Here is a 25,879-nt window from a genome sequence, read left to right as displayed (position 1 = left end):
GCACTAATTCATTAAAAAGGAAAGAACAACGCAAGGAGATTAAGCCATTACTTTCTCTAGTAAATCAGACTGAAAGCAACCTCCTCTCCGGGAATCACCACCTTATTGTAGTGGAGAGGTTTAAGTACCCCTGTGACCCTGGGAACTATGCTGTCCAGGTCAGAAGTTCCTGGTAGGGCTGCCCAAGGCAAATTGGCCTCAGGTGAGGGGTCAGACAAAGAGCGATTCACAGCCCCTAATAACGCTGCTCTATAAAGATAGAGTACCCTGGAGTGAGGCCTAGGAGAAGTGCCCGCAGCTGGGCTTACCACAGGGCCTAGATGGGCACAGCCTGAAAACATAACATGGGACTGCCCTTCTGTGGGCACACAACCTGCAGGAGGAATAGAGGACAGGTGCGATGTAACCTGGGCAGCGGTCGAAGGCAGAGACCTTGGTGGACTGGAACCCAGACACACAAACTGACAGTAAGGGAATGGAATGTCACCTCTCTTGGGGGAGGCAGAGATCTGCTAACTAGATATAGCTGAGCTCTAGTCTACCCACTTGTTGAGTTCTGGAACCAAACCCCTTGGAAGAGGCTGGACTCTCCTTTACTCTGGAGTTGCCTTCTTGGAGTCACTTAAGCGGATCCTTGATAGGGTCTCTGCTCTGGACTCCATGTTTCTACTGAAACACTTCAACACCCATGAGGGTAATGATGGACACCTGGAGAGGTGTGAATGGAAGGAACGGCCTCCCTGACCTAAACCTGAGGGGTGTTTCGTTATTGGACTTCTGTACTAGGCATGGTTTGTCCATAATGAATACCATGTTTGAACATAAGGTGGCTCATAAGTGTACTTGGTATCAGAGCAAAAGATCTATGACTGATTTCATAGCCATATTACGATATTTGCGGCCGTACGTTCTGGACACTCAGGTGAAGAGAGGGGTAGAGCTGTCAACTGATCACCATCTGGTGGCAGGTTGGGTCAGATGGTGGAGGAGGTGCCTGGATTGACCTGGAAAGCTCAACTGAGCAGTGAAGATAGACTGGAACATCTGGGGGAAGCCACTGTCCAGAACACTTTCAACTCCAAACTCTGAAAGCACTTTTATCTGGAAAGCTGGGCACATTAACTCCGAACGCGCCTTGTTCCATGCTTCCATTCTTTTTTAGTTGTGTGTTCAACATTTCCTGCCTCATATTTCCTATCATCCTATATTCACCCAGACATGGAACACACATGAAATGTATGTATTCCAAATAATGATATATTATTTACCCTATACAACTCCAGGCACCTCACACCCAGATAAACAGACTTGAGCTGGGAGAACTTCAGCTGCGTCGGTGGTGGGTAAGGGATAGCAGGTTGCTTGCTGCCTGCGCTGATTGACACATTTGCAAAACAAAGACGCTGATGGAAAGGTATGAAGGAATTTAAGGTGACCCAGCATTATGACTTTTTTCATACGATTCAGAGATTCTAGCATTAAGTACTTCAGGATCTTGTTCACGAGTGAGGGGAAAAGGGATGGTGAGAACAACAGACTGATTGGGGTCGTGAATGCAGTTACGCAGTCACTAAACCAATATATAGTGGTGAAAAAGGAGCCAAGCCAGAAGGCCAAATCTCAATTTACCAGCCAATCTAGGTCCCTACCCTGACTTGATCTTCAGGTAAAGACCGAAAGAATAAGATTGGTGGTGGCTGGGCTCTCACTTCGAGATATGAATGCAACCTGTTTCAAGGAGTATTGTTTGCTATCAAGGAGTTTTGTTTGCTATCAAGCTATACTATACTGTATCAGTGTTCTAAGAAGTGGCCTAGGTTTCCTGTTACTTTTGGGTGTGCTGTAGTTTAGGAGACAGATGTCTGGAGAAGTCAAACAACATTTTTGTGGCTAGGAGTATTATAACCATACCAACAGCAGAGATTTTTCTAATGTTATCACAAAGATGATGCAGTGCGAGATACTTTTTTCAAGCATTTCTAATGGGATACAGAAAAAGAACTGACATGTCACAAAATATACTGATTCTTTTGAATGTACAGATTTATTTATTGCATAATCTGTAAATAATAGTAGGCTGCAAACATTCTGGCAGTTTTTTGCACAAAGATAGCATGCGGTTTCAAAAAGGTTAAAACGATATCTATTAAAAAAAAAATTTTGGAAAGAAAAACCAGGGAGACGAGACGTGATCTTCTCGGAAGACACTTAAAAGACCCGCGAGACAATAGAGATTACGGTCCCCACGAGACGCTCCGTGGCCAAACATGAGACTTGGTGCCAAGAGATTGTCCCAAGACTGTCCTGCAGGACACGCCCTACTTACAACCAATATCAAATAAGACCACGGGCCGCAAAACACTCACTCATGTAAAGGCATGTAGCAGACACAGATCCTGTACTCTCAGCTCATATAAAGCGTATAAGGACAATACATTCTGGATGAAACGTCAACGACTAAGCGAAGAAGAAAGAGCAGCACGGAGAAAAGAGACACAAGTGTTGGAGAGAAAAAAAATGCAGATAAGACATTATGAAAGCAGTGGAATTCGAAAGGCTCAAAAAAAAACAAAAAAAAAAACGATGGCCCGATACACATGCAGAGGAAGGTAAAGAATATGAAAGCAGTAAAATTCTAAAGTATTGTAGTGTTCCAGCCATGTTGAAGCTTTTTTTTTTGAGTGACTGTTAGGCCCAATTGAGGGAGGGCGGAGTACAACACAGAAGACTGACAGCAAGGTATTGATTGATGCTGTATTGGGGGAGAACCGGGACGGGAGGAGGGGTTGGACAGGGTGCTAGAAGGTTGTGTTTGGGGTTACGAAGTCACGGTTCTTATTTATTGATTGATCAAGTGAAATTTTTGTGAGACTTTACTACGTCTGTCTGTTTTTTTTTTTTACATCTCTTTTCAAGCCAGATGCAGAGGTTGTTACAGTATCAAAAAAAGATAGTAAAGATCGCATTAGCACAAACAAAAGGAAATTATTACTCAAAAAAAGGGAAAATAATCATCACGGACCAGATGTAATTGAAAAAATAGCAAGACAAAGCAAGGTTAGAAATAAAAGACAGTGGAAAACAAAGTAAAATGTCATAAAGAGGTTCAAAAACGAGGGGGCGAAAAACATGCAGAGGAGGTTACAGATAATGAAAACAGTGGAATTCAAAAGACACACAAAAACGTGGGCGCGATATACATGCAGAGCAAGTTATAGAATATAAAAGCAGAAAAATTTGAAACTATCAAAAAAAAGATAAAGATCGCATTAGCGCTAAAAAAAGAGAAATTATTACTCGCTGAAATAACGGAAAGGTGACTAGAGATCGAATATATGGACATAGGTGATATGCCAGAAGTATGGAAATATTGTAAGGCTTTGAAGTAAGTCAGAGACTTGCAGATCGTCTAATTCGTGTTGTCATCAGGGAAAAGTAGTGTTTCTACACAATGAGGAGGTGTATCCAAGAGAATGGAAAGATTTGATGTTTGGGGAAAGTGAAATCCACAAACAGTCTGTCAGTCATTTCCCAACCTGCTATATCCGAAAACAGGGTCACGGGGGGTCTGCTGGAGCCAATCCCAACCAGCACATGGTGCAAGTCAGGAACAAACCCTGAGCAGGGCGCCAGGACACTGCAGAATCCACAAACACTACAGGCAAAATATTGGAGTCTACAATAATCTTTTCGCCTTCACATCATTTAATGCTCAAAACGTAGATTTACACAATAATGGACCATATGCTATGAGAATCTGTGGTCCCACAACAGTTAAAGCAACAAGAAGTTTAATTTCGAAGAAAACACAATTCGGTCAGGTGTATATTTATGATCATGGAGAAGCGATGCAAACTTTAACAGGTTACAAGAAAGGTAATGTAGTACATATTCTGCAAATAACGACACCAAAGGAGACCTTGATATGCCATTCTTATTAAAATGTTTACAGTTTCCCATGAGAATAGCTTCTGTTATGACAATTAAATCACAGGGACAAACATTAGAAAAAGTTGGATTATTTATTAGAGAAAAAGAAATGATATTCACTCACGGGCAGTTGTATGTTGCGTTGTCACAATGTATCTCCAAAAACGGAATCAAAATTCAATGCAATCTTGAAGAAAAGGTAATTCCATGCTTTAAAGTTAAAGTGCAAATAATGAAATTGAAACAATTCCAAACAGGAAAAAAAAAGCTTTTAAAATTGTATATCCGATTAACCAAACACGGGGGTTGGCAAGCGAAGCAAGCAGGGGGCAGAACCCCTTAGTAATTAAGATATTACTAAATTTTGTAATCTGTAGTGGTTATGACAAGCCTTGCTAATATGGTTTCCAAATAAGTAAACAGATAAAGTCAGAGTATGGTTTACTTCTTTTTAAATATTAAACTTAGCAACGTGTAATATATGCACTCCAAGCAAACTTACTTTATGTAGTATTTTCATATGCTGTACACAAAGTACTTAACCAGGTATTCAACCACTTGAAAAACATGTATATACACCAACACAAATATTTTTAAGTCTTGAAATACCAGCAGATCAGGTGACTTACTCAGGACTATATGGTCAATCAGTTGTGGGGGCTGAATTGGCAACCTTGTGTTTTACAGTTAGTTTTTATCAAAAGCCACACATCCTCTATTACTCTATTAAATCAAGGCTTTCTTTTTATTAAAATTAACCATAATCAAAAGTAAATATAAAACATTAAATGGGCTTGAAATTAATTTTTGAAATGGGGGGGGGGATCTCCCTTAAATTTAACACAAGGTTTGTTTTCAAACTCTGTGGGACAAATGTGGGTGGGTGGTGTCAAAAACCCACAGTTTAAAAAAAACACTGACATTAATATTTCAGACATTTTTTTTTTTTTTTTAACATCACAATTTATATAATATATTTTAGTGGATTAAGTTGTCACCCAGTCTTTCAAATAGTTATTTCTGTTTTTTTAACTTTAAATAAATACATGTTCTATTTATCATGGAGAGATTTCCATTCATATTTAGCCAAAAAGCCAAACGTGCATGGAAAAATTGCTTCAGTGGAGTAATTCTTAATCTACAGAATTTAAAAATAAAACATGCTAAAAAGGTTTTTTTATTTTTTCCATCCATACTATACAGTTTTTCCTATTAGAGTATAATTGTCTGTAACTTTAAGACAGTTAAGCAGTCATAAGGCTATAAGTGTGAATGTGGTTAATTTAAGAAATTTGACATATTTACCTGAAGTATAGTTAACACATTTATAGCTTAGGTGGCACAGTAGTGTGCAATGATTAGTACTGCCACCTTAAAGATCCAGCATACTATGTAAAACTCCAGCACCCAGTTGTCTGCATGGAGTTTTCTCATTGTCCATACTGTTCTTTAGAGTACTTCAGTTATCCTCCTACATTGTTAAAGCTGTGCATGTCTGGTTAAATGGTCCCAGTGCAAGTGTGAGTATGTGTGTGAGTGGACCCAGTGATAAACGCATTGTGTTGGGTGGTGCCAGAATAGGTTCTTCCTTCCTGCTCTGCAAAATTCCAGTAACCATGTTTGAAAATAACTATGACTGTTATTAGTTTGCCAGTTAACACATTTACTTTGAGATTACAATGAAATAAATATGAACTGTTATCATACAGAAATACATTCTATAAAGTTCTTATTTTTATGCTCTAATGTCCCACTTTCAGAGTTAGGTGGCTACCTGAGATGTGGGTATATCTATGGCAGATTTTACTGAAAAATATCTTTCGAGCATTCTTTCTTATTTGTTTGTATGTGTCACCGAATTTACTATTTAAATTCAGATTTAACGGCAGTTAGCCCACCGTAAACATTTTGAGAAAATGACAATTATGCATTTCAACAAAGCCACAAATTGGCAGTGGTCGGTTTGCCAAATAAAGAGGGCAAACCCAGATACAAATCCACTAAACAAACTAAGTCAATTTCTGGAATTTTGATTTCAATTGTGAAGGTCCTGGTTGGAGCGGTTGATAGTCATAACTGAGGATAAGACGAGCAAGTGAGGACATACACAGTGAACAAGTCTTTGTACAAAGTGATAAGTGCTTTACTCCACAAAACAAAGTGCAAAATTGCAGAGTTAAATAGTCAATAAATAAGTAATGCATGACAAAAACTGGAGTGTGGATGGAGGTTTAAAACCAACAAACAAACAATAAATAATCCAATATAATCAAGGTTAAAACCTTGCTGGCAGAATTCTTTTTTAAAAACAATCCTGAACCATGGTGTTTCCACAAACGAACTCACCTGTATAGGTCACATCAGCATGAGGAGACTTCTCCTGATAGGCACAGTCAACCCTTTAACTAAGCTTGGGTCCACATTATTGTCCATATAACTGTACCCTACTGAAGCCTGAGCACTCCTTTATTTACTGTAAATAGCACAACTACACAAACCCTGCTATATAACATAGATTTTTGGGTCAAAATATATTTCAGCTTGTTTTTAGCCTTTAACTTAACAAAATGTACTCGAGTTTCTTATAAAGCTTATTTTAAACAAAGGGCATTGCATGCCACGCCCTTGACTCCTATAGCACAGTTGTGCAGTTCTATGCTCCAGTCAAGATTAACTGCAACAGGTAAGTTAACATCCTATGCATGCGAGCTTAACAAAATGTATGCAATGAAAAATATATTAATTCATAAGTAAGAAATTAGGCATAATTACTGTAAGTTTCAAAAGATGTCAAATATTCTTGCAACAATCAAGACAGACAGCCTACCAAATAAATATGTGCTGAAAGTTTGCGCATTAAAAGAATTTGCAGGAATTACTTAACTTGTACAAGATGTAGTGGTTCTAACCGCTACGATTCACCACGTTTATAGTGATATATTAATTACGGATTCCACGTCAACCCCAAACTGCCTTCGGACCCCTTCCAGCTACGCTGAAAAGATCACATCAACTAATAAAATTGTATTATCCAAAAATGACCCAGAGAAACAGTGCAGAGAAAAATGTAATTAATGAATTATATGCAAATCACACAAACTCCCCAGACATATGCCGATTCTGAAACGGCCCACCCCCTCTTCCAACATATACAGTATACAAATAACATACAAATCATAGACCCAAAATATCCCACAATGTCCACTCAGTTTAGTCTCTTTATAAGATAAAATATCTCCCAATGTTTCAATTCTTCAGATGTGCCATCCCAGAATAAAAAATTATTTATTGCTCAGTCGATCCTTTCAACTGTCCAGTCCACTTCCTTCAGTGCACAGGGATTTCTTCAAGGTGGCCTCCACCAAACTGTATAGGATGTTGATGCGCAACAAGAAATAATCCTTTCCTGGCTTCAGATAGGTCACGCCTTTCCCCTCCGCCATAAAACTTGGACTGTTTTTCTTCTCTTCCTGCCTTTTCGCGCTCTTTTTTAACTGTATATCAGCATCTGTTTCCATGGCATCCTCCCAGAAATCACAGCAACAGACCCATACCTCACAAAATTCCTCCCTATTTACATATATCCAACCTGCCCATCTTACACTGTACCGTAGATGTGATCAGATGGAGACAGAGTTCACATTGAGAGAAAAAAGATAAACCAGCAAATAAATTTATGTAGCAGTGCTACAAAGATACCCACAGTTCTGCGCAGCATTTCAAGTCCTGCACATTTAAACAAAACGTCATTATTTCCAGTATGAACATTTAATGTATACAGAAGTAACAGTATCAAAAAAATACAACAACAAGAAAGTGCACAATTATATTTACAAAACTTTTAAAAGTGGCTGGGACCATTAAGATTGCTGACAATTTGCAATACTATAAAATGTATCATACAGTGCAGATACATTAACTGTAAGGTATTAGGACAGTATCAAAAGTTGTCTTCTCCCTTCAATTAAACCATCCAAGTTAATTCAAGCCATTTTTGTGTTTGGTACTTGAAGCTATGACTTCAGATTAAGTTATAATCTAGCACTAATTTACATATCTTTTGAAATTCCCCTTCTGTTTTACAACCACCTTTCTATAAAAACCTTTCTAAATGCAATGGTATGTTGTTGATGCTACATTAACAGGGCTTTTATGTTAATGTACCTTTATAACAAATTCATATTTTAAAGTTTAATAAATAAATCATGAAATATTCTTTAATGAATGTCAAGGATCAGTCTGTTCAGTTCATAAAATATCAAGTGAGGAACGAAGTACACCCTTGAAAATGTAACCTATTCAATGATGTGTAGTGAAGTAGGAGACTGAATGCCAGATACCATCATGATATAATTCTACAAGAGTTCTACCACTGACAAGGTACAGTATCTCTAGTAATTGCCTACAAGGCCAAGAAATAACCCAATAATCACTAAAGCTGAAGCACATGTGTGCTCTAATAAGCCTATAAAAACTATTTGCCTATGTAATTAATTTAACTGAAGTCCAGAACACTCCAATATTAGTGATCATTCCCTGCATCACTGACTATAGACTGGTGAAAGATATTTTAAAAGGAGTGTACCATATGGGTAATTAAGGTAAAAGGTTTCTTTTAATAATTTATTTATAGAATGTCTATTGTGAAAAGATTAAAATTAATATTGCATGATCGAATATTTTAGCTTTACATCTATTCACAACAGTGGGCACAGGAACAGTTCATAGAGTATGGCTACAAGATAATCCTAACTGTCAACATTAATTTTTTTTTGTTGCTAATAGATATTTTGATTTTTGTTTTCTACCACCCAGCCACAATCTGTAGTTGCCTTTGATGTTGTTACCATTCATTTACGCATTCTTTATTTTTTCACTGTGGTAAAAGTAATTTTTTTTTTACCTTTTATAAATTACTTTGCGAAACTATTTTTCTATGAAAATGTGCTATATAAAGAAATGTTGTAGCATGGTACCATCTGGAAAATCTCCACTATTATAAATATATATACACATATATATAAACAAACAAACAAACAATCTGCCCATACTGATCTAAAGCCACCAGGTTTCTTTTGCACAGCCTGGAGGCATGCAAAACAAAAAACACTCTCTCTATTGTACACCTATATTGATCAGACCACTGTGGCTGGAAAGAACAGGAAAAGTTTTCCTTTTCAAAGTATTTACCTGGAAAAGCACAGTTGTGAGACTGGCAGCAGTCAAGTTATGTTCCAACAGTTTATGCTTTTGGAGTGCTGTTAACAAAGGAGGCAGGGATAGAGCATGATCAGATCCACTGCTGATGTGCTATCTTTTTAATTAATATTCACTTCTTCTGTCTTGCTGGCAAGAACAACATTGTGGCTGAAGTAGTAGGACTAGCATTAGGAGTGCTACTGTTAGATGCAGAGGTGACTCAGTTTTCAGATTTTTTGTTTTTGCTATTTTTTTATTTTTTTATATAAAATTTAAAAGATTTGTGAAGAAAACTTGTGTTCCACCATGCTGTGGAATGTTTATGCCACCATGGTCTCTATATATGCTATGCTAAGGTAATATTGTAGCAATTTGTCGGATGGTTTTTTTCTGTTTTCGCAGCTTAAGGATGGCTTCTTTCAACTGCATGGAGAGCTCCTTTGACTGCATGTTGTCTGTTCACAGCAAAATCTTCCACATGCAAGCACCACACCTCAAATCAACTCCAGGCCTTTTATCTGCTTAATTGATAATGACATAACGACGGACTTGCCCACACCTGCCCATGAAATAGACTTTGAGTCAATTGTCCAATTACTTTTGAGCCCCTGAAATGAAGGGATTATGTTAAAAAAATGCTTTAGTTGCCTCACATTTTTATGCAATCGTTTTGTTCACCCCAATGAATTAAAGCTGAAAGTCTGAACTTCAACTGCATCTGAGTTGTTTCATTTAAAATTCATTGTGGTAATGTACAGAACCAAAATTAGAAAAAAAGTTGTCTCTGTCCAAATATTTATGGACCTAACTGAATGTCCATAAGAAAAACAGATTAATGTTGCAGTACCTATTCAAAGTTATTGTCTGTTTTTACCTGCATTTTTATTACTCTTTAATTTAATATTGTTTTTGTATCAGTATGCTGCTGCTGGAGTATGTGAATTTCCCCTTGGGATTAATAAAGTATCTATCTATCTAGCTAGCTAGCTAGCTAAAGGCATCTTGATTTTTGCTCAATACACGTTCTGAATTTAAAAAATAGACTGAGACTGCACCATGAAAGGTTATTCATAAGAGATCAATAATAAATGACAATTATCAAGAAAGAAAAACCACAGCAAACATCGTATAGAGCAGGACAGGGTTTATAGTAATATGCTTTGTAAATACAGTGGAACCTCTAGATACGAGTTTAATTCGTTCCAGAACTGAGCTTGTATAGCGAATTTCTCGTACCTAGAACAAACTTCCCCATTGAAAATAATGGAAATCCAGTTAATCCGTTCTGCACCCCAAATATATTAACATAAAAATCAATTTTCCTAACAAATAACACTGATAAATTATATATACTGTAGTCTACCTTTAATAAATAACACTGGTAAATAATATAACTGATTATTAAAAGAATCAAAACAGGTGCAGTAGAGCATTCAATAAATCTTTAAATAAATAATCCTTAAAACAGTTGTGAAGTGGAGGTTTAAAATACACAAGAATAACAATCCTTTAACACGAGGTTAAAACGTCAAAAGGATGCCGTCTTTAAAAAACAGATGACAATCCCCGGTGCTTCTTCTCTGTTAGCGTCTCACCTGCGGGCTCTGCAACAGGCGAGACACTCTTAATGCAGCTGACCTTCTCTACACCGTCCTGCTTCAGCTGTTTGGCTCGCCTGTTCAGCTACACGCGAGCCAGCCTGCCTGCCTGCCTGCCTCTCTCTCTCTCTCTTTTCTTTTACTTTTTCTCCCCCTTAACCGGCTCGCGCTTCTCTATATATGCGGGGAGGACATGGCAGCTGCAGCCCATCAGCCACAGGAACAATCATGGATGTGGGCAGTTTCCCACCTGTGCACTTAAGTGAGAAACGCAGACACCGCAGATCGCGGCTCGCAACTGCTACCACGCCCCCTTGCTAAGCCGCGAGCTATACCCACAGCCTGGCTCGTGGCTCGTTACGCGAGCCAATGCTCGTATTTAGATCTGAATTTTTCGCTCATACTTTCCTCGTATTTTGAATTTCTCGTATACAGAGGTGATCGTATCTCGAGGTTCCACTGTATCAAAGTTAGGGCTGTGGTCTTGCAATGCCATATATTATAAAAGGCTAAGTGTAAACGAAAAAGTGCCTCAGAGTAGAAGAAATCTTGGTGCTGACCTAGAAATGGTTGTTATGCCAGGGCCTTCAAAATTATTCATGTGCATCCAAAAATATTTCAAAAATTAGGAATGGCTAGGTTTAGAATGGCTGAAGTACATATTTATATCATACTGTATGGATGTAAGGGTTGGAGGTGACCGAATTGGGAGTTTTTTGATGGGCTCTGTATGCATGAAAATGGTAAAATAATTACATGTATGAGGCATTTCCATGTGGAAGAGTTAACAATAATTTCTTCTAGGATCTATGAGTAGGTAGCTAAAAAAAATGCAATAAACAATCAGTGCCAAATTTTAAAACAAAGCTAAGGATGCATTTAATTTTTCACACAGTTGTTACTTTTAAAATACAAAGTCAAAAAGCTTGTCCAGCATTTGAGTGGAATTCCTTATAGTAACACAAATATCACACATTTAATAAAATTTATAGTTAGAAATATCACTATCAAGTATGGATTAGTACAGTATATTATAATGTTCCAATGTTCTTTTTAAAACAAACTATCATTTTCCTAAAGTCAAGGGCTACATATTACCTTTGAAGGATTACGAACATAATGAATAAAAATTTGAGTAAAAAGATTTGCATATCAAAATGTGAAATCACTATATATTGGCATATTTACTTTAAATTCTGTTGTGCACAGGTAACAAGTCAATGTACCACCATAGTTTTAAAAATAATTAAAACTAATGTCTTATATCCGATTTATAGCAGATATGATATGAAAAATAAAGCAGGTGTGACCAAAAACATGAGTTGTTGCTGTCAAGAAAATCATTAATGGATACAAGATAGGAGGGTCTGAATAATTTGAACTACACAGCAGTTAAAAGACAAACAGACTGTCTCCCACTACAAAATGACATTACTGATAAAGACAGCATTTTTGGACTGGTATGTATAATAACAAATGGTCTGTACTTGCCAAGAATGGCTGTTGCATAAGATAGATCATTTGTTTATTTCAAAGTTTCAAAACAAGTTTGCAAATTTCCCAATGCAAGATAAAAACTATACAGACAATGACTTTCCAAACATTAATCTGATTACTGTACATGCGGTCTATAGAAATATTGGGGGAGGGTGTCACTTTAAAGGGTTACTACAGACAATACCTGTGACATGGTTAGCTACAAAGATATAAAGATAGAGGAGAGAAACCTTTTGACAATGCTGACACCACAGTTAGTATAATGAGAATTTAAGTAATTTACCTTTCATTCACAAATGTCAATAACACTATTTTGTATATGCTTCTTCAGATGCACTTACCATGTAGGATGGGAAAATGAGCACCCGTTTATGTTTTCCACAGGGCCACTGTGGGTCATCCAGTAGGTTTGGATCATATTCCAAAAATTCTCCAATGTCATTCCCTGCAGAAGAGGAACAGCATAATAATTAAACATGTACCTGTTTAATTTCATTACTGAAGTTAATGAAGTTTGAAAGCACATGAAAATGCATTACTCTAAGGTAGAAGAAACAAATAACCTGGCATGAAAACTTTCTAAACAATATAATACATTTAAATAAAAAGTGATTTTTATATTAACAATTGTGGAGACTGGCTCGGACACAGACAGGCAGACACGCTCATGTCACCCAACACACGTTTATTTACAATATTATTTACAAAGTCCAAGTGCCCACAAACCCCAAAGTCCTGGCCACACAACAATGCCTTCTCTCTCTTCAGGCCGCCTCCTTGCCTTCCTCCCGACATCATCTACCTTCCACCCGACTCTTGTCTCCTTCTGAAGGGAGGCGGCCCCTTTTATACACACCCGGATGTGCTCCAGGTGCTCCCCGGCAATCTTCCATCGGCATTCTCCAGTGTGGCGGAAGTGTCAGCTGCGTACCTGGAAGCACTCCGGGTGTCCCCTCTATTCTTCCCCCCCAGCACTTCCAGGTATGGCGGAAGCGCTGGGGTCCAGGGTCCCCACGGCATCGGGGCACCCCCTGGCGGTGGCCACGGGCCCCTACAGGGTTGGGCTTCCAAGCCCTGTACCAGTGGCCCCCAATACAACCAGGGCGGACGCCCCCTCGCGGTCTGGAGGAGGAATGAGCCCTCCTCCTGTCTTCCTGGGTGTCCCGGCCTGGCGTGAGCCCCATCCGGGTGCCACACAATATAAAGGCCTGTATAGCTCATGAATTATGCATTGTAAATCATAGTGTCCACAATAGTCTGTATTTTTGCCTGCCTCCACCTTTCAATTTAGGAACTTCTAGTAAAAGACTGACCATACTTTAAAAAAGTATAGGACATTTAAAATCTGATTTGAATGCTGCATACCAGCACCGTACAAAACTAAAAATGCAACATTTAACAGAGCTTCCAGGCACTACAATTACTCTGCACATTTCAGTAGCAACTCACACAATGACAGAGGAAAATTAGCAGAGTGCCTAAACACCAGATCAAAGGTTACAAGGTTGCAAAGTCTCAGAAAGTTACCATCTTAACACAATGGCTGAAATAAAAAAAAAAGATAAGAACCTGTTCAAAGTACACGGTTATTCCCACATGAAAAGCTTCTGTAATGCTGTACTGTAGTTTAAAATGGATATTTTCTGCAATATTAACATAAACTAATGTATTGATAATATTATTTTATGATAAAAACACAAAGCAATGCATGTATGTAGTATTAAAAAAAGTTTTAAAATATTCATTTTAAAATATTTCTCTCAGCTTTAAGTTGCCTCTCAATCAATTAATTTTTTTTAACATTGATTTCAACAAAACAGACAGATGTACCTGTATCAATGCTCCCCTGAGCACTGTTGGCCCTGGCTAAATTAAGGCTGCGATGGCTTGTGTTGCGAAACTGGGAGAAAGAGGCAGTTGAATCAATGGTGTTTCTTCTCACACTCAAGGCATTGGTGGGATAAAGAAACTGGGTATACGAAACAGTCTGACAGAAGGAAAAAAAAAAACATTTTTATTACATACACACACTATATATACAGTATATTATATATACATATATACAGTCATATGAAAAAGTTTGGGAATCCCTCTCAGCCTGCATAATAATTTACTTTCAACAAAAAAGATAACAGTGGCATGTCTTTCATTTCCTAGGAACATTTCAGGTACTGGGGTGTTTTCCGAACTAAGATTTTTAGTGAAGCAGTATTTAGATTTAAATTAAATCAAATGTGAAAAACTGGCTGTGCAAAAATTTGGATACCCTTCCAATTTTGCTGATTTGAATGCATGTAACTGCTCAATACTGATTACTTCATCCATCCATCCATTTTCCAACCCGCTGAATCCGAACACAGGGTCACGGGGGTCTGCTGGAGCCAATCCCAGCCAACAAAGGGCACAAGGCAGGAACCAATCCTGGGCAGGGTGCCAACCCACCGCAGGACACACACAAACACACCCACACACCAAGCACACACTAGGGCCAATTTAGAATCGCCAATCCACCTAACCTGCATGTCTTTGGACTGTGGGAGGAAACCGGAGCGCCCGGAGGAAACCCACGCAGACACGGGGAGAACATGCAAACTCCACGCAGGGAGGACCCGGGAAGCGAACCCGGGTCTCCTAACTGCGAGGCAGCAGCGCTACCACTGCGCCACCGTGCCGCCCTTACTGATTACTTGCAACACCAAATTGGCTGGATTAGCTCGTTAAGCCTTGAACGTCATAGACAGGTGTGTCCAATCATGAGAAAAGGTATTTAAGGTGGTCAATTGCAAGTTGTGCTTCCCTTTGACTCTCCTCTGAAGAGTGACAGCATGGGATCCTCAAAGCAACTATCAAAAGATCTGAAAACAAATATTGTTCAGTATCATGGTTTAGGGGAAGGCTACAAAAAGCTATCTCAGAGGTTTAAACTGTCCGTTTCAACTGTAAGGAATGTACTCAGGAAATAAAGAAGGCCACAGGCACAGTTGCTGTTAAACCCAGGTCTGGCAGGCCAAGAAAAATACAGAAGTGGCATATGCGCAGGATTGTGAGAATGGTTACAGACAACCCACAGATCACCTCCAAAGACCTGCAAGAACATCTTGCTGCAGATGGTGTATCTGTACATCGGTCTACAATTCAGCGCAATTTCCACAAAGAATACCTGTATGGCAGGGTGATGAGAAAGAAGCCCTTTCTGCACACAAGCCACAAACAGTCGCTTGTTGTATGCAAATTGCTCATTTAGACAAACCAGATTCATTTTGGAACAAAGTGCTTTGGACTGATGAGACAAAAATTGACTTATTTGGTCATAACAAAAAGCTCTTTGCATGGCGGAAGAATAACACCACATTCCAAGAAAAACACCTGCTACCTACTGTCAAATTTGGTGGAGGTTCCATCATGCTGTGGGGCTGTGTGGCTAGTTCAGGGACTGGAGCCCTTGTTAAAGTTGAGGGTCGGATGAATTCAACCCAATATCAACAAATTCTTCAGGATAATGTTCAAGCATCAGTCAAATTGAAGTTACGCAGGGGTTGGATATCCCAACAAGACAATGACCCATAACACAGTTGGAAATCTACAAAGGCATTCATGCAGCGGGAGAAGTACAATTTTCTGGAATGGCCGTCACAGTCCCCTGACTTGAATATCATCGAAAATCTATGGGATGATTTGAAGCAGGCTGTCCCTGCTCAGCAGCCTTCAAATTTAACTGAACTGGAGAAATTTAGTATGGAAGAATGGTCAAAAATACCTCCATCCAGAATCCAGACACTCATCAAAGGCTATAGGAGGCATCTAGAGGCTGTTATATTTGCAAAAGGAGGCTCAACTAAGTATTGATGTAATATCTCTTTTGGGGTGTCCAAATTTATGCACCTGTCTAATTTTGTTATGATGCATATTGCCTGTTAATCCAATAAACTTAATGTCATTGCTGAAACACTACTGTTTCCATAAGGCATGTCATACATTAAAAGGAAGTTGCTACTTTGAAAGCTCAGCCAATGATAAACAAAAATCCAAAGAATTAAGAGGGGTTCCCAAACTTTTTCATATGACTGTGTGTATATGTGTTTTTATATATTATATATATATATGGCTGAAAAATTAAAATTAATTGTACAAACGTGATTAATTTTTTAATCTGTTCTAACATTAAAACATGTAATTATAAAATTAATACATAAATCATGAAGTAAATAGTCACTGAATCACAAATTTAATGTAGATTCAACACAAAGGAATTAAAAAAAATGAATGGCATACTTTAAACTTAAACAATGACCTTAAACCTAAACTTTTAGAAAAAGAAAACGAGGCCAATGTATTAATATCAAATTGGCATAGCATATGACACAGACGTATCAAAGTAAAAATTACACGATTGAAATGCACTGCTGAAGGCTGATTTACTTGAAAGAATAAGCTTCTCTTAAAAGACATACATTAAAACTTGTGTTAAAGCTCCGTAAATACAATCCTCAATTGTTCATCACAATCAACGACTTGATAATTACACTCTACACAAGTGTTTTTTAATTGGTGCACCATGGAAATAACAGTATAGTGCCCCTGGGCTGTGACCTGAGAGAGACACGCTCCTCAGGTAGTTGAGACCTGTCTAAAGAGGACTGGACTACCTGGAGAAGCTGACAAGCTGTGATCGGTGTTTTGCAGACACAGCACTTAGAGAGCACTTTAGCAGCCAGGACACGTCAGGGTTCCATCTGCCTGGGTGCATGTTTGTCAGCAACTCTCACACAGCCGAGTGATACAAGTTGCCTCTGACCCCGGGTTAATGGAGTGAGGCAGAGTGAGGACTGCCTATGTGTGCGGGGAAAGGGACAAAGCAGCCGGAAAATGCATCCAAAATGCACACTAAGTTCTGTGTTTGTGAACAGCAATCTCGGAGTTGCTTTTTTGGCTGCTCCCATCCTGCATCAATGGGCAGTTTAGCACGTGTATAGAATTTATACTTTTGTGGTGGTAGAATAGTGGTGTGCCTTGTGATTATTGGGTTACAAAGTGTGCCACCACAGAAAAACGGTTAGAAACCACTGCTCTGCCAACACCTTTGCTCTAGGCACACTACAAAAGATCTCCACTACTGCTGTCTCACTTAAACTGACACCATGCATTACTTGGATGGTTATGTTGCATTGTTTGCATAAATTTGTAAAGATATTGCAAATTTGAATCATGGGTAGGGATAATCATTACACTTCTATTTTGTGGAATTTTGTCATTATATTGGGGCAATCAGCACTGTCAGATGGTGTCAGATTAGGGAGTTAAATACAAAGATGCTAGAGAGTTATTTTGGTTTTACTGCCACTCAAAGAGAACTTATTTAGCACTTATGTGATAAGATATTCAATCTTCTTACAGAAATATGAAATGGAAAAAAAGCGCGTAATTTTTACCTTCAAAACTATTCTCTAGCACAGGGGTCGGCAACCTTTTGCTAACTGTGTGCCAACTTAAGGTTTCAAATTATTCAGAGTGCCAATATCACATATCATTTTATACAAGTCGAGGTCAATATGCTTATTTTACCATATATTTTATTTTTATATTTTAATTAATTAATATATAGTGATATTCAATAATATGTAAAGTTGTAAACAACATTAAAAGAAATAGAGTTTCTTGAAAGATTTAAAAAAAAACTTTTTTATTATTAATGGGAGCCTTGCCCTTGCATGGTCTTGGCCAGTTGCTCAATATCGACAACATACTTTGTCACTTTGAGTTTGACACAATTTTCTGAATGTTCAGGCGTTAAGCGACTACACTGTGGATTTAGCACTGCTTTCATGTGAGAGAAAATTTGCTCACAGGAATAGGTTGATCCAAAAGCTGAAAGAAGAGCAAAAGCAATTTTCTTCAAACAGATGTAATAATTCGGAAGGGATGACCAACAGCTGAGAATAGCTGCAGACTTTTCTAGATTTTCATTTTCCAGAGACTTCCGTAGTTCAACAAATTTTGATGTCCATAATTCTGAAGATCTGAAGTCAATCTGTTGCATTTCAAAGTCATCAATATCCATCCAACTAAATAGTTCCAACTGGGTAGTTTCCAAATCAATTATATCAGGCTTAATGAGATACGAAAATAAGGATCCATGAATGTGAAAGTCTTTACTTCGTTTATCAAATTCTGCTTTGAGTGCTTCAATGTACTCTTGAAGCTCATCTACATTTACTTCAAATTGATTTGAGAGATTCTTCACATTCGGGAAGTACTTGAATGCTTTGATGTTGATATCACGGGTAAAAATGTCTAGTTTCATTGTAAATGCTTTCCAATAGCTGAAAAGATCAAGTACTGTTTGTCCCTGTCCTTGTAATTTCAGATTAAGTTCATTTAAATGTGTGCTTATGTCAGTCAGAAACATCAACTTTAACACCCAGTTGTCATCATTCAGTTCAGGAAAATGTTTCTTTTTTTCATTAAGAAACACCTCACAGGTGGCACAGTGGTAGTGCTGCTGCTTTGCAGTAAGGAGACTGTGGAAGATTGTGGGTTCGCTTCCCGGTTCCTCCCTGTGTGGATAGCGCTTTGAGTACTGAGAAAAGCGCTACATAAATGTAATGAATTATTAATGAATTATTACCTTAATAGCTCCAAGACAACTGACAAATCTATTTAAAACTTTGCCTCGACTAAGCCAGCGAACATTGCTGTGTAGCAGAAGATCTCCATATTCACACTCAATTTCTTGTAAAAGAAACTTGAACTGCCTGTGAACCAGTGAAGAATGAGAAATTATAAAGTTGACTATTTCAACAACAGTTGTCATCACAGAGACCAAATTCAGAGATTAGGTCTTTACACATAGGCTCTCCTGGTGTATAATACAATGAAAATTCAAAAGTTTGCGGCCAACATGATTTTCAAGAAGTTTTACAAATCCTTTCTTCTTGCCAACCATTGCAGCAGCACCATCGGTTGTCACACAGAATAACTTGTTTAAGTCTATGTCATGTTTAGCAAAATAACTAATAAATGCAGTCAAAATGTCTTCTGCTTTGGTTGTGTCATGAAGTGGTAATAAGCAACACAACTCTTCATAAATGTGATTATTTTCAGGATATCTTGCAACCAAGGCTAAGCGAGACAAATCGTTTAAATCAGTGCTTTCGTCAAGCGCAACACTAAATACTTGAGATTGTTTTAATCCAGATATTTGTTTAGTTGTTACATTTTCAGCTAAATCAGTTATGCGCCTCTCAACTGATCTTGCAGAAATTGGTATTTCTCTAATACGCGTGAATATAATCTCCTTATTTGGTAAATCACCGAATAAAATTTCAGCACTGCTTAAAAAAGTTTCTTTGATGTATTCTCCGTCTGTAAACGGTTTCCCTTTCAAAGCAATACATTCAGCTATTTTATAACTACATTCAGTAGCTTTAATCTTCATTCCAACTGCTTTGCTCAAAATACTAGTTTGTTTTTCGAAACCAGAAATAGCTTTTTTGATAGCTTCACTTTTCTCTTCTGAGGTTTTAAACTTAGACTGGTGTTTTATTTGAAAGTGTCTTTGTACACTAGATGTGCGACACACAACACTTTCACGACAGAAAGCACACACAGCACGATCTTTTTGTCCAACAAATCCATATTCTTTTGTCCAATTTTCTTGAAATGGTCGATGATCAAGTTTCCTTTTCTTTCCTTTAAACGCAGAATTATAGATCTACATACGTGCATATGAGAGGAAAACCGTCAGTAAACTGTCAGCTATAACTAGTCATAATGACACTACAATGCCGATCGCTGTACACAGCTTGTTTAGAAGCGTGGGCCTTAATTATATTGACGTTTTTTCTAAGTAGATCTAGGAACTAATAAAAATATAACCATCTCAGTTTTTTTATACAATGGATATATTTAGATTAATCAATATGAACCATATATATTATTCAACTACCGGCATCCGGCCTTTGTAGATCTAGATCTGCATATTTGCAGCACGTGACCGGAAAGTCGTAACCAATGTTCATATTAGAAAACATTTATAAAATGCAAAAACCAACGTTGTTCTATAGTGGGTATCGTTAAAATATCACCTGAAAAATTATATCTGTGCTTGTATACAACGAAATCCAGATATACACACAACAGGTTTTAAAGCAAATGCGCCACAATTTTTTATGTTATAGAATTTTGATCTCGCTAGTTGGCGTTACTGTCGTTAGTTTCTGAGATTTCGCATATAGACTGTTCCCCTGACCTACTTAGACTGCTGTTACAACAAGTCTGGATAAGTCTGTGGCTGGCACCCTGCTACGCCCAAGTGCCGAAATGAACGAGGAAACCCCGCTAATCGATTTATAATCAACTTTATACAGGAAACGTGAAGAGTCTGCGTGCCATTTGAAATTGCTTGCCGTGCCAAGTGTGGCACGCGTGCCATAGGTTGCCGACCCCTGCTCTAGCATTGCACCAGGACTGCCATAACCCTACCCCCCACCTATGTCAGTACGTATAAATCAAGAAAATGAACACCAATGCTACATATGTATTGACATGTGGCATATTGTTGTGAACCACGTAAAACAAAATGTTAAACCTTTAATATTAAAGTTAGTACTGTATATAAATACAGTAACTGAATGTACATGTAATTCTTTAGGTACACACTTAAATTATTTGTATTATTGTTTCGTAATGTTAAAAAAAAAAAAAAAAATGAAAATGACACCCAGACTAAAGCATTGCCTGAGGCATTTGCCAACCCTGGGTGCTACAATACTTTTTAATGCATTAAACATACCATATCTATTGCAAAAATTAATGTGTTAACTTTCCTAGGCCTGTGATACAGTTTGTACATTTGTAGCTGGAAATCCACACAGGGAGAAAATAAATCACATATCTTAAAATAGTTTTTTATTCCTAAGCCTTTGATTTCTACCAGGAGTCAGCATCATCAGAGGAAACTGATAACACTTACAGGAACCCAAGGCAATATATACCAAATAAGGAGGGGAGGATAGGTGGATGAGGGGGGGATTGATGAGGTGGAGTTCAGAGGGTGTTGCTCACAAAGTCTTATTTATTAATTTGCATGTTCTTCTTTTCAAGCCTGATGATTCCTAGTAGGAATCAAAAGCTTAGGAATAAAATACTATTTTAAGATACGTGATTCATTTGCTCCCTGTGTGGATTTCTAGCTACAAATATACAGTGCATCCGGAAAGTATTCACAGAGCATCACTTTTTCCACATTTTGTTATGTTACAGCCTTATTCCAAAATGGATTAAATTCATTTTTTTCCCCTCAGAATTCTACACACAACACCCCATAATGACAACGTGAAAAAAGTTTACTTGAGGTTTTTGCAAATTTATTAAAAATAAAAAAATTGAGAAAGCACATGTACATAAGTATTCACAGCCTTTGCCGTGAAGCTCGAAATTGAGCTCAGGTGCATCCTGTTTCCCCTGATCATCCTTGAGATGTTTCTGCAGCTTAATTGGAGTCCATCTGTGGTAAATTCAGTTGACTGGACATGATTTGGAAAGGCACACACCTGTCTATATAAGGTCCCACAGTTGACAGTTCATGTCAGAGCACAAACCAAGCATGAAGTCAAAGGAATTGTCTGTAGACCTCTGAGACAGGATTGTCTCGAGGCACATATCTGGGGAAGGTTACAGAAAAATTTCTGCTGCTTTGAAGGTCCCAATGAGCAGCACAGTGGCCTCCATCATCCGTAAGTGGAAGAAGTTTGAAACCACCAGGACTCTTCCTAGAGCTGGCCGGCCATCTAAACTGAGCAATCGGGGGAGAAGGGCCTTAGTCAGGGAGGTGACCAAGAACCCGATGGTCACTCTGTCAGAGCTCCAGAGGTCTTCTGTGGAGAGAGGAGAACCTTCCAGAAGGACAACCATCTCTGCAGCAATCCACCAATCAGGCCTGTATGGTATAGTGGCCAGACGGAAGCCACTCCTTAGTAAAAGGCACATGGCAACCCACCTGGAGTTTGCCAAAAGGCACCTGAAGGACGCTCAGACCATGAGAAAGATGATGGTCTAATGAGACAAATATTGGACTCTTTCGTGTGAATGCCAGACGTCACGTTTGGAGGAAACCTGGCACCATCCCTACAGTGAAGCATGGTGGTGGCAGCATCATGCTGTGGGGATGTTTTTCAGAGGCAGGAACTGGGAGACTAGTCAGAATAAAGGGAAAGATGACTGCAGCAATGTACAGAGACATCCTGGATGAAAACCTGCTCCAGAGCGCTCTTGACCTCAGACTGGGGCGACGGTTCATCTTTCAGCAGGACAACGACCCTATGCACACAGCCAAGATATCAAAGAAGTGGCTTCAGGACAACTCTGTGAATGTCCTTGAGTGGCCCAGCCAGAGCTCAGACTTGAATCCGATTGAACATCTCTGGAGAGATCTTAAAATGGCTGTGCAACGACGCTTCCCATCCAACCTGATGGAGCTTGAGAGGTGCTGCAAAGAGGAATGGGCAAAACTGGCCAAGGACAGGTGTGCCAAGCTTGTGGCATCATATTCAAAAAGACTTGAGGCTGTAACTGCTGCCAAAGGTGCATTAACAAAGTATTGAGCAAAGGCTGTGAATACTTATGTACATGTGATTTCTCAGTTTTTTTATTTTTAATAAATTTGCAAAAACCTCAAGTAAACTTTTTTCATGTTGTCATTATGAGGTGTTGTGTGCAGAATTCAGAGGAAAAAAATGAATTTAATCCATTTTGGAATAAGGCTGTAACATAACAAAAGGTGGAAAAAGAGATGCGCTGTGAATACTTTCTGGATGCACTGTAAATATATACAAACATACTATAAATAAAGTTAAATGTAATTAAAAGCACTCCTTCAGCAACATGTAGACATACTACTGCAACTGTCTATAGGATATAAACTACAAATAACTGTAAGGCGGATTAATTATTTAAATACAACAGTTTCTATCTTTTATCAACTATTACACTTTGCAAGTTCAACATTTTTTGTAATCAAAGCTGCCAATGGTACTGCAGCAAACTTGAACTATAAACTAGATTTCATGAAAATGCATGGTTATATTATGGGTAACACAATTCATTTAACAGAGCTCTATACCAAAATGATAGATTAGATAAACTAAAATTCCCTGACCCTGCTAATTGTGTGGCATTCAACAAGAATATGCCAAACAACAAATTTTCCAACTAATACCGGATAACATAGCCTTCTATGAATATAATTTTTGCACAAAGCTGTTCACCTGCATGCAAACTGTTCTCTTCTAAAGTCATACCGTTCCTATAGTATAAAAATATTTTGTACTAATGGAATAGATTAAAAAGTGGGCAAATGAGATTAAAAGTCAGATATAAAACTGCCCTTCTGTGAGTGACTTTACCCTACAATAGAAAATGGCAAAGTTAACTTGAAAGGGTTCACAGACTTCATGAGTGATTAAAAGCTTTGTGCTTTGCAGAATAGCTACAGTAGCCTTTTCTATTCTGTAATGACTTAATTCACAATATAGAAGAATTCTTCAAATCAATCACACAGAATAGAAGGGACCCTTAGAAGCAAGATAAGCAAGTATACAAGTTATACATCCACTTAAGCATCAAGCTTAACCTACTATCCGCAATTTTCTGCTGGCAAGGAACTCAAACAATTTACTAAACTAGTTCTGGAATGTGGGTGACAACTAATAACTGGACTGACAACATACAGTCTTTTGCTATCTAAAATGTCAGACTAAAATTAAAATCTTTCCAAAACTAAACTTACCTCTGTAACAATAACCCTCAACCCCCATTACATGTGAAATTAAACTGTGTTACTAGATATGGGCAATGTTTTACTTTGACTAAGCACTACTATATTAAGATTCGTAATGGGAAATGTCCCAGACAGAGTTCCTTCTGCCTAAAGTTTGCATGTTCTCACTATGTTCATAATGATATGCTTCTACAATCCAAATAAATACTGCTGGGTGGGCTAGCAACACTAAATTGTTCTAGAGTGAGCGTAGGGGTGTGTGCATCCTGCTTTGTTTCTAATGTGGTCTGGAAAGGCACCAGGGCCCAGTCACCTTACTAGAAAAACTCTACTGAAGTCAAAGGGAAGAATTATTATGAAACTGCACCATCTTTTAATCATTATATGTTTCTCGAGGGCAAAGCTGAACACCTTTTGAGATAAAAGTGTACCAATAAAAACTAAAATAATGAAAGCACGGGTTTGAAAAAAAAAATCTCCTTTTTGTTTTTCCAATGTTTGTTAGGATGTAAATAAAAAGACAGAAGCACAGTAGTGCAATATACACTTTTTTCCAATTCTTCATTTTTACATTTATTGTTTAGGCAGCTGTCTGTACTGCTAATACAGTACTTTAGGCAAAATGAAAAGTTTTATCTAAAATACCAAAAGTGGCTAGATCCCAGTAGTTTCCATGGAGCACTTTGTAATCAGGAGTGATTCTGCTACCACATATTCCCCAAAAAACTGTTTCTGCTATGTAATGTACACAAAAAGGAATCACTGCAAAAGCACACACAGTTTACTACAAATGATCATGTTATTACAGAATACAGAAATGTGCTGAATTTAAAGAAAACAAAATGCACATCAACTAAAACATTTGTATACTAAAATAAAATTTTCTGTCCTCTAGTGATCTGTCCTCAAGTGAAAGTAAAACTGATTCACAAGGAAATATATTTACTAGATAATACTCGCCTTTCCATCAGCTCCCAGCTCAACACCTTCAAGCCCAATCACCATTTCCTTAGCACCTACTCCTCCAGATGGGTGACGCTGGCGTCCACCTTCCACCTTCATGTCCCTAAAGAGAAAACTGGGGCATTAACTATAAACAACTTCTTACATTTAATGCTGCAAAAATGACAATATTCAAAAGAGCAGATGTGACACACAGCATAATCATGAACCAGAAAATGGCTTTAAAATTCAAATGTATTATTTTGTACCTAGTACAATGAGAAATCTTCAAGAATCAGCAATTTTTTTCAGCTTTCATTATACTTTAAACAAGAATATCAAGTTAAAGGTTCTAACTCATAGCCATTCCCAGTAACGTCAAATACAATTTGATGGGGCCTAGTGGAAAAAATAAATCTAGCCCTCATCTTGTGAGACTGAATTGAATTCAATTAATATATGATCACTATCATTGAGACAAGTCAAGCATATAAACTTCACAAGACAAAACTAAGCTTTATGGAGATGTAGGTATTATAACACCATTAAACTTTTTATGCCTTTGTCAAGTGAGCAAGAATTTTAACAACAAAGCCCTGCAAAACAACAACTATGCAGTCACTATTGGTCCCCCATACTCGAGCAACTCTCCTGATTGCAATGCTGATAATTATGCCATTGACCATTCCCATCTCCAGAGGAACAGTGTTATACTGTAGTTCAGGTTATCCCATTTTAATAAAAGTCTTTCCTTGTGTTTTGTATGCTTTCTTCTTAAGCAGATTGTAGATTCTTTGAAACACTTATTTCCATTGGGCTACAACATTTTCAAAGAGTTGCAGTTCTAGCACAAACATCAAGCGATGCTAATCTTTTTTTTTTTTTTTGCTTATACTACATTGTTACACTAAAATGTAAGAAACAAGGAATTTTAATG

General features: G+C 37.9%; 1 protein-coding gene across 1 annotated transcript in view; it reads right to left on the bottom strand.

The window, feature by feature from the left end:
- The window catches only part of cables1 (Cdk5 and Abl enzyme substrate 1), a 94,213-nt gene that overhangs the window by 20,124 nt on the left and 48,210 nt on the right, over positions 1 to 25,879 (bottom strand). The window contains exons 5-7 of the mRNA XM_028803672.2: positions 24,961 to 25,066; positions 14,055 to 14,211; positions 12,566 to 12,669 (exon numbers count right to left, since the gene is read on the bottom strand). Of these exons, the coding sequence (XP_028659505.1) occupies positions 12,566 to 12,669; positions 14,055 to 14,211; positions 24,961 to 25,066 (367 nt within the window). The remainder of the gene's footprint in view (positions 1 to 12,565; positions 12,670 to 14,054; positions 14,212 to 24,960; positions 25,067 to 25,879) is intronic.

Source organism: Erpetoichthys calabaricus, chromosome 6 (genome assembly GCF_900747795.2).
Source record: "Erpetoichthys calabaricus chromosome 6, fErpCal1.3, whole genome shotgun sequence".
Lineage (NCBI taxonomy): Eukaryota > Metazoa > Chordata > Cladistia > Polypteriformes > Polypteridae > Erpetoichthys > Erpetoichthys calabaricus.
The sequence above is the reverse complement of the archived record's forward strand: the minus strand, read 5'-3'. Positions and strand labels throughout refer to the sequence as shown.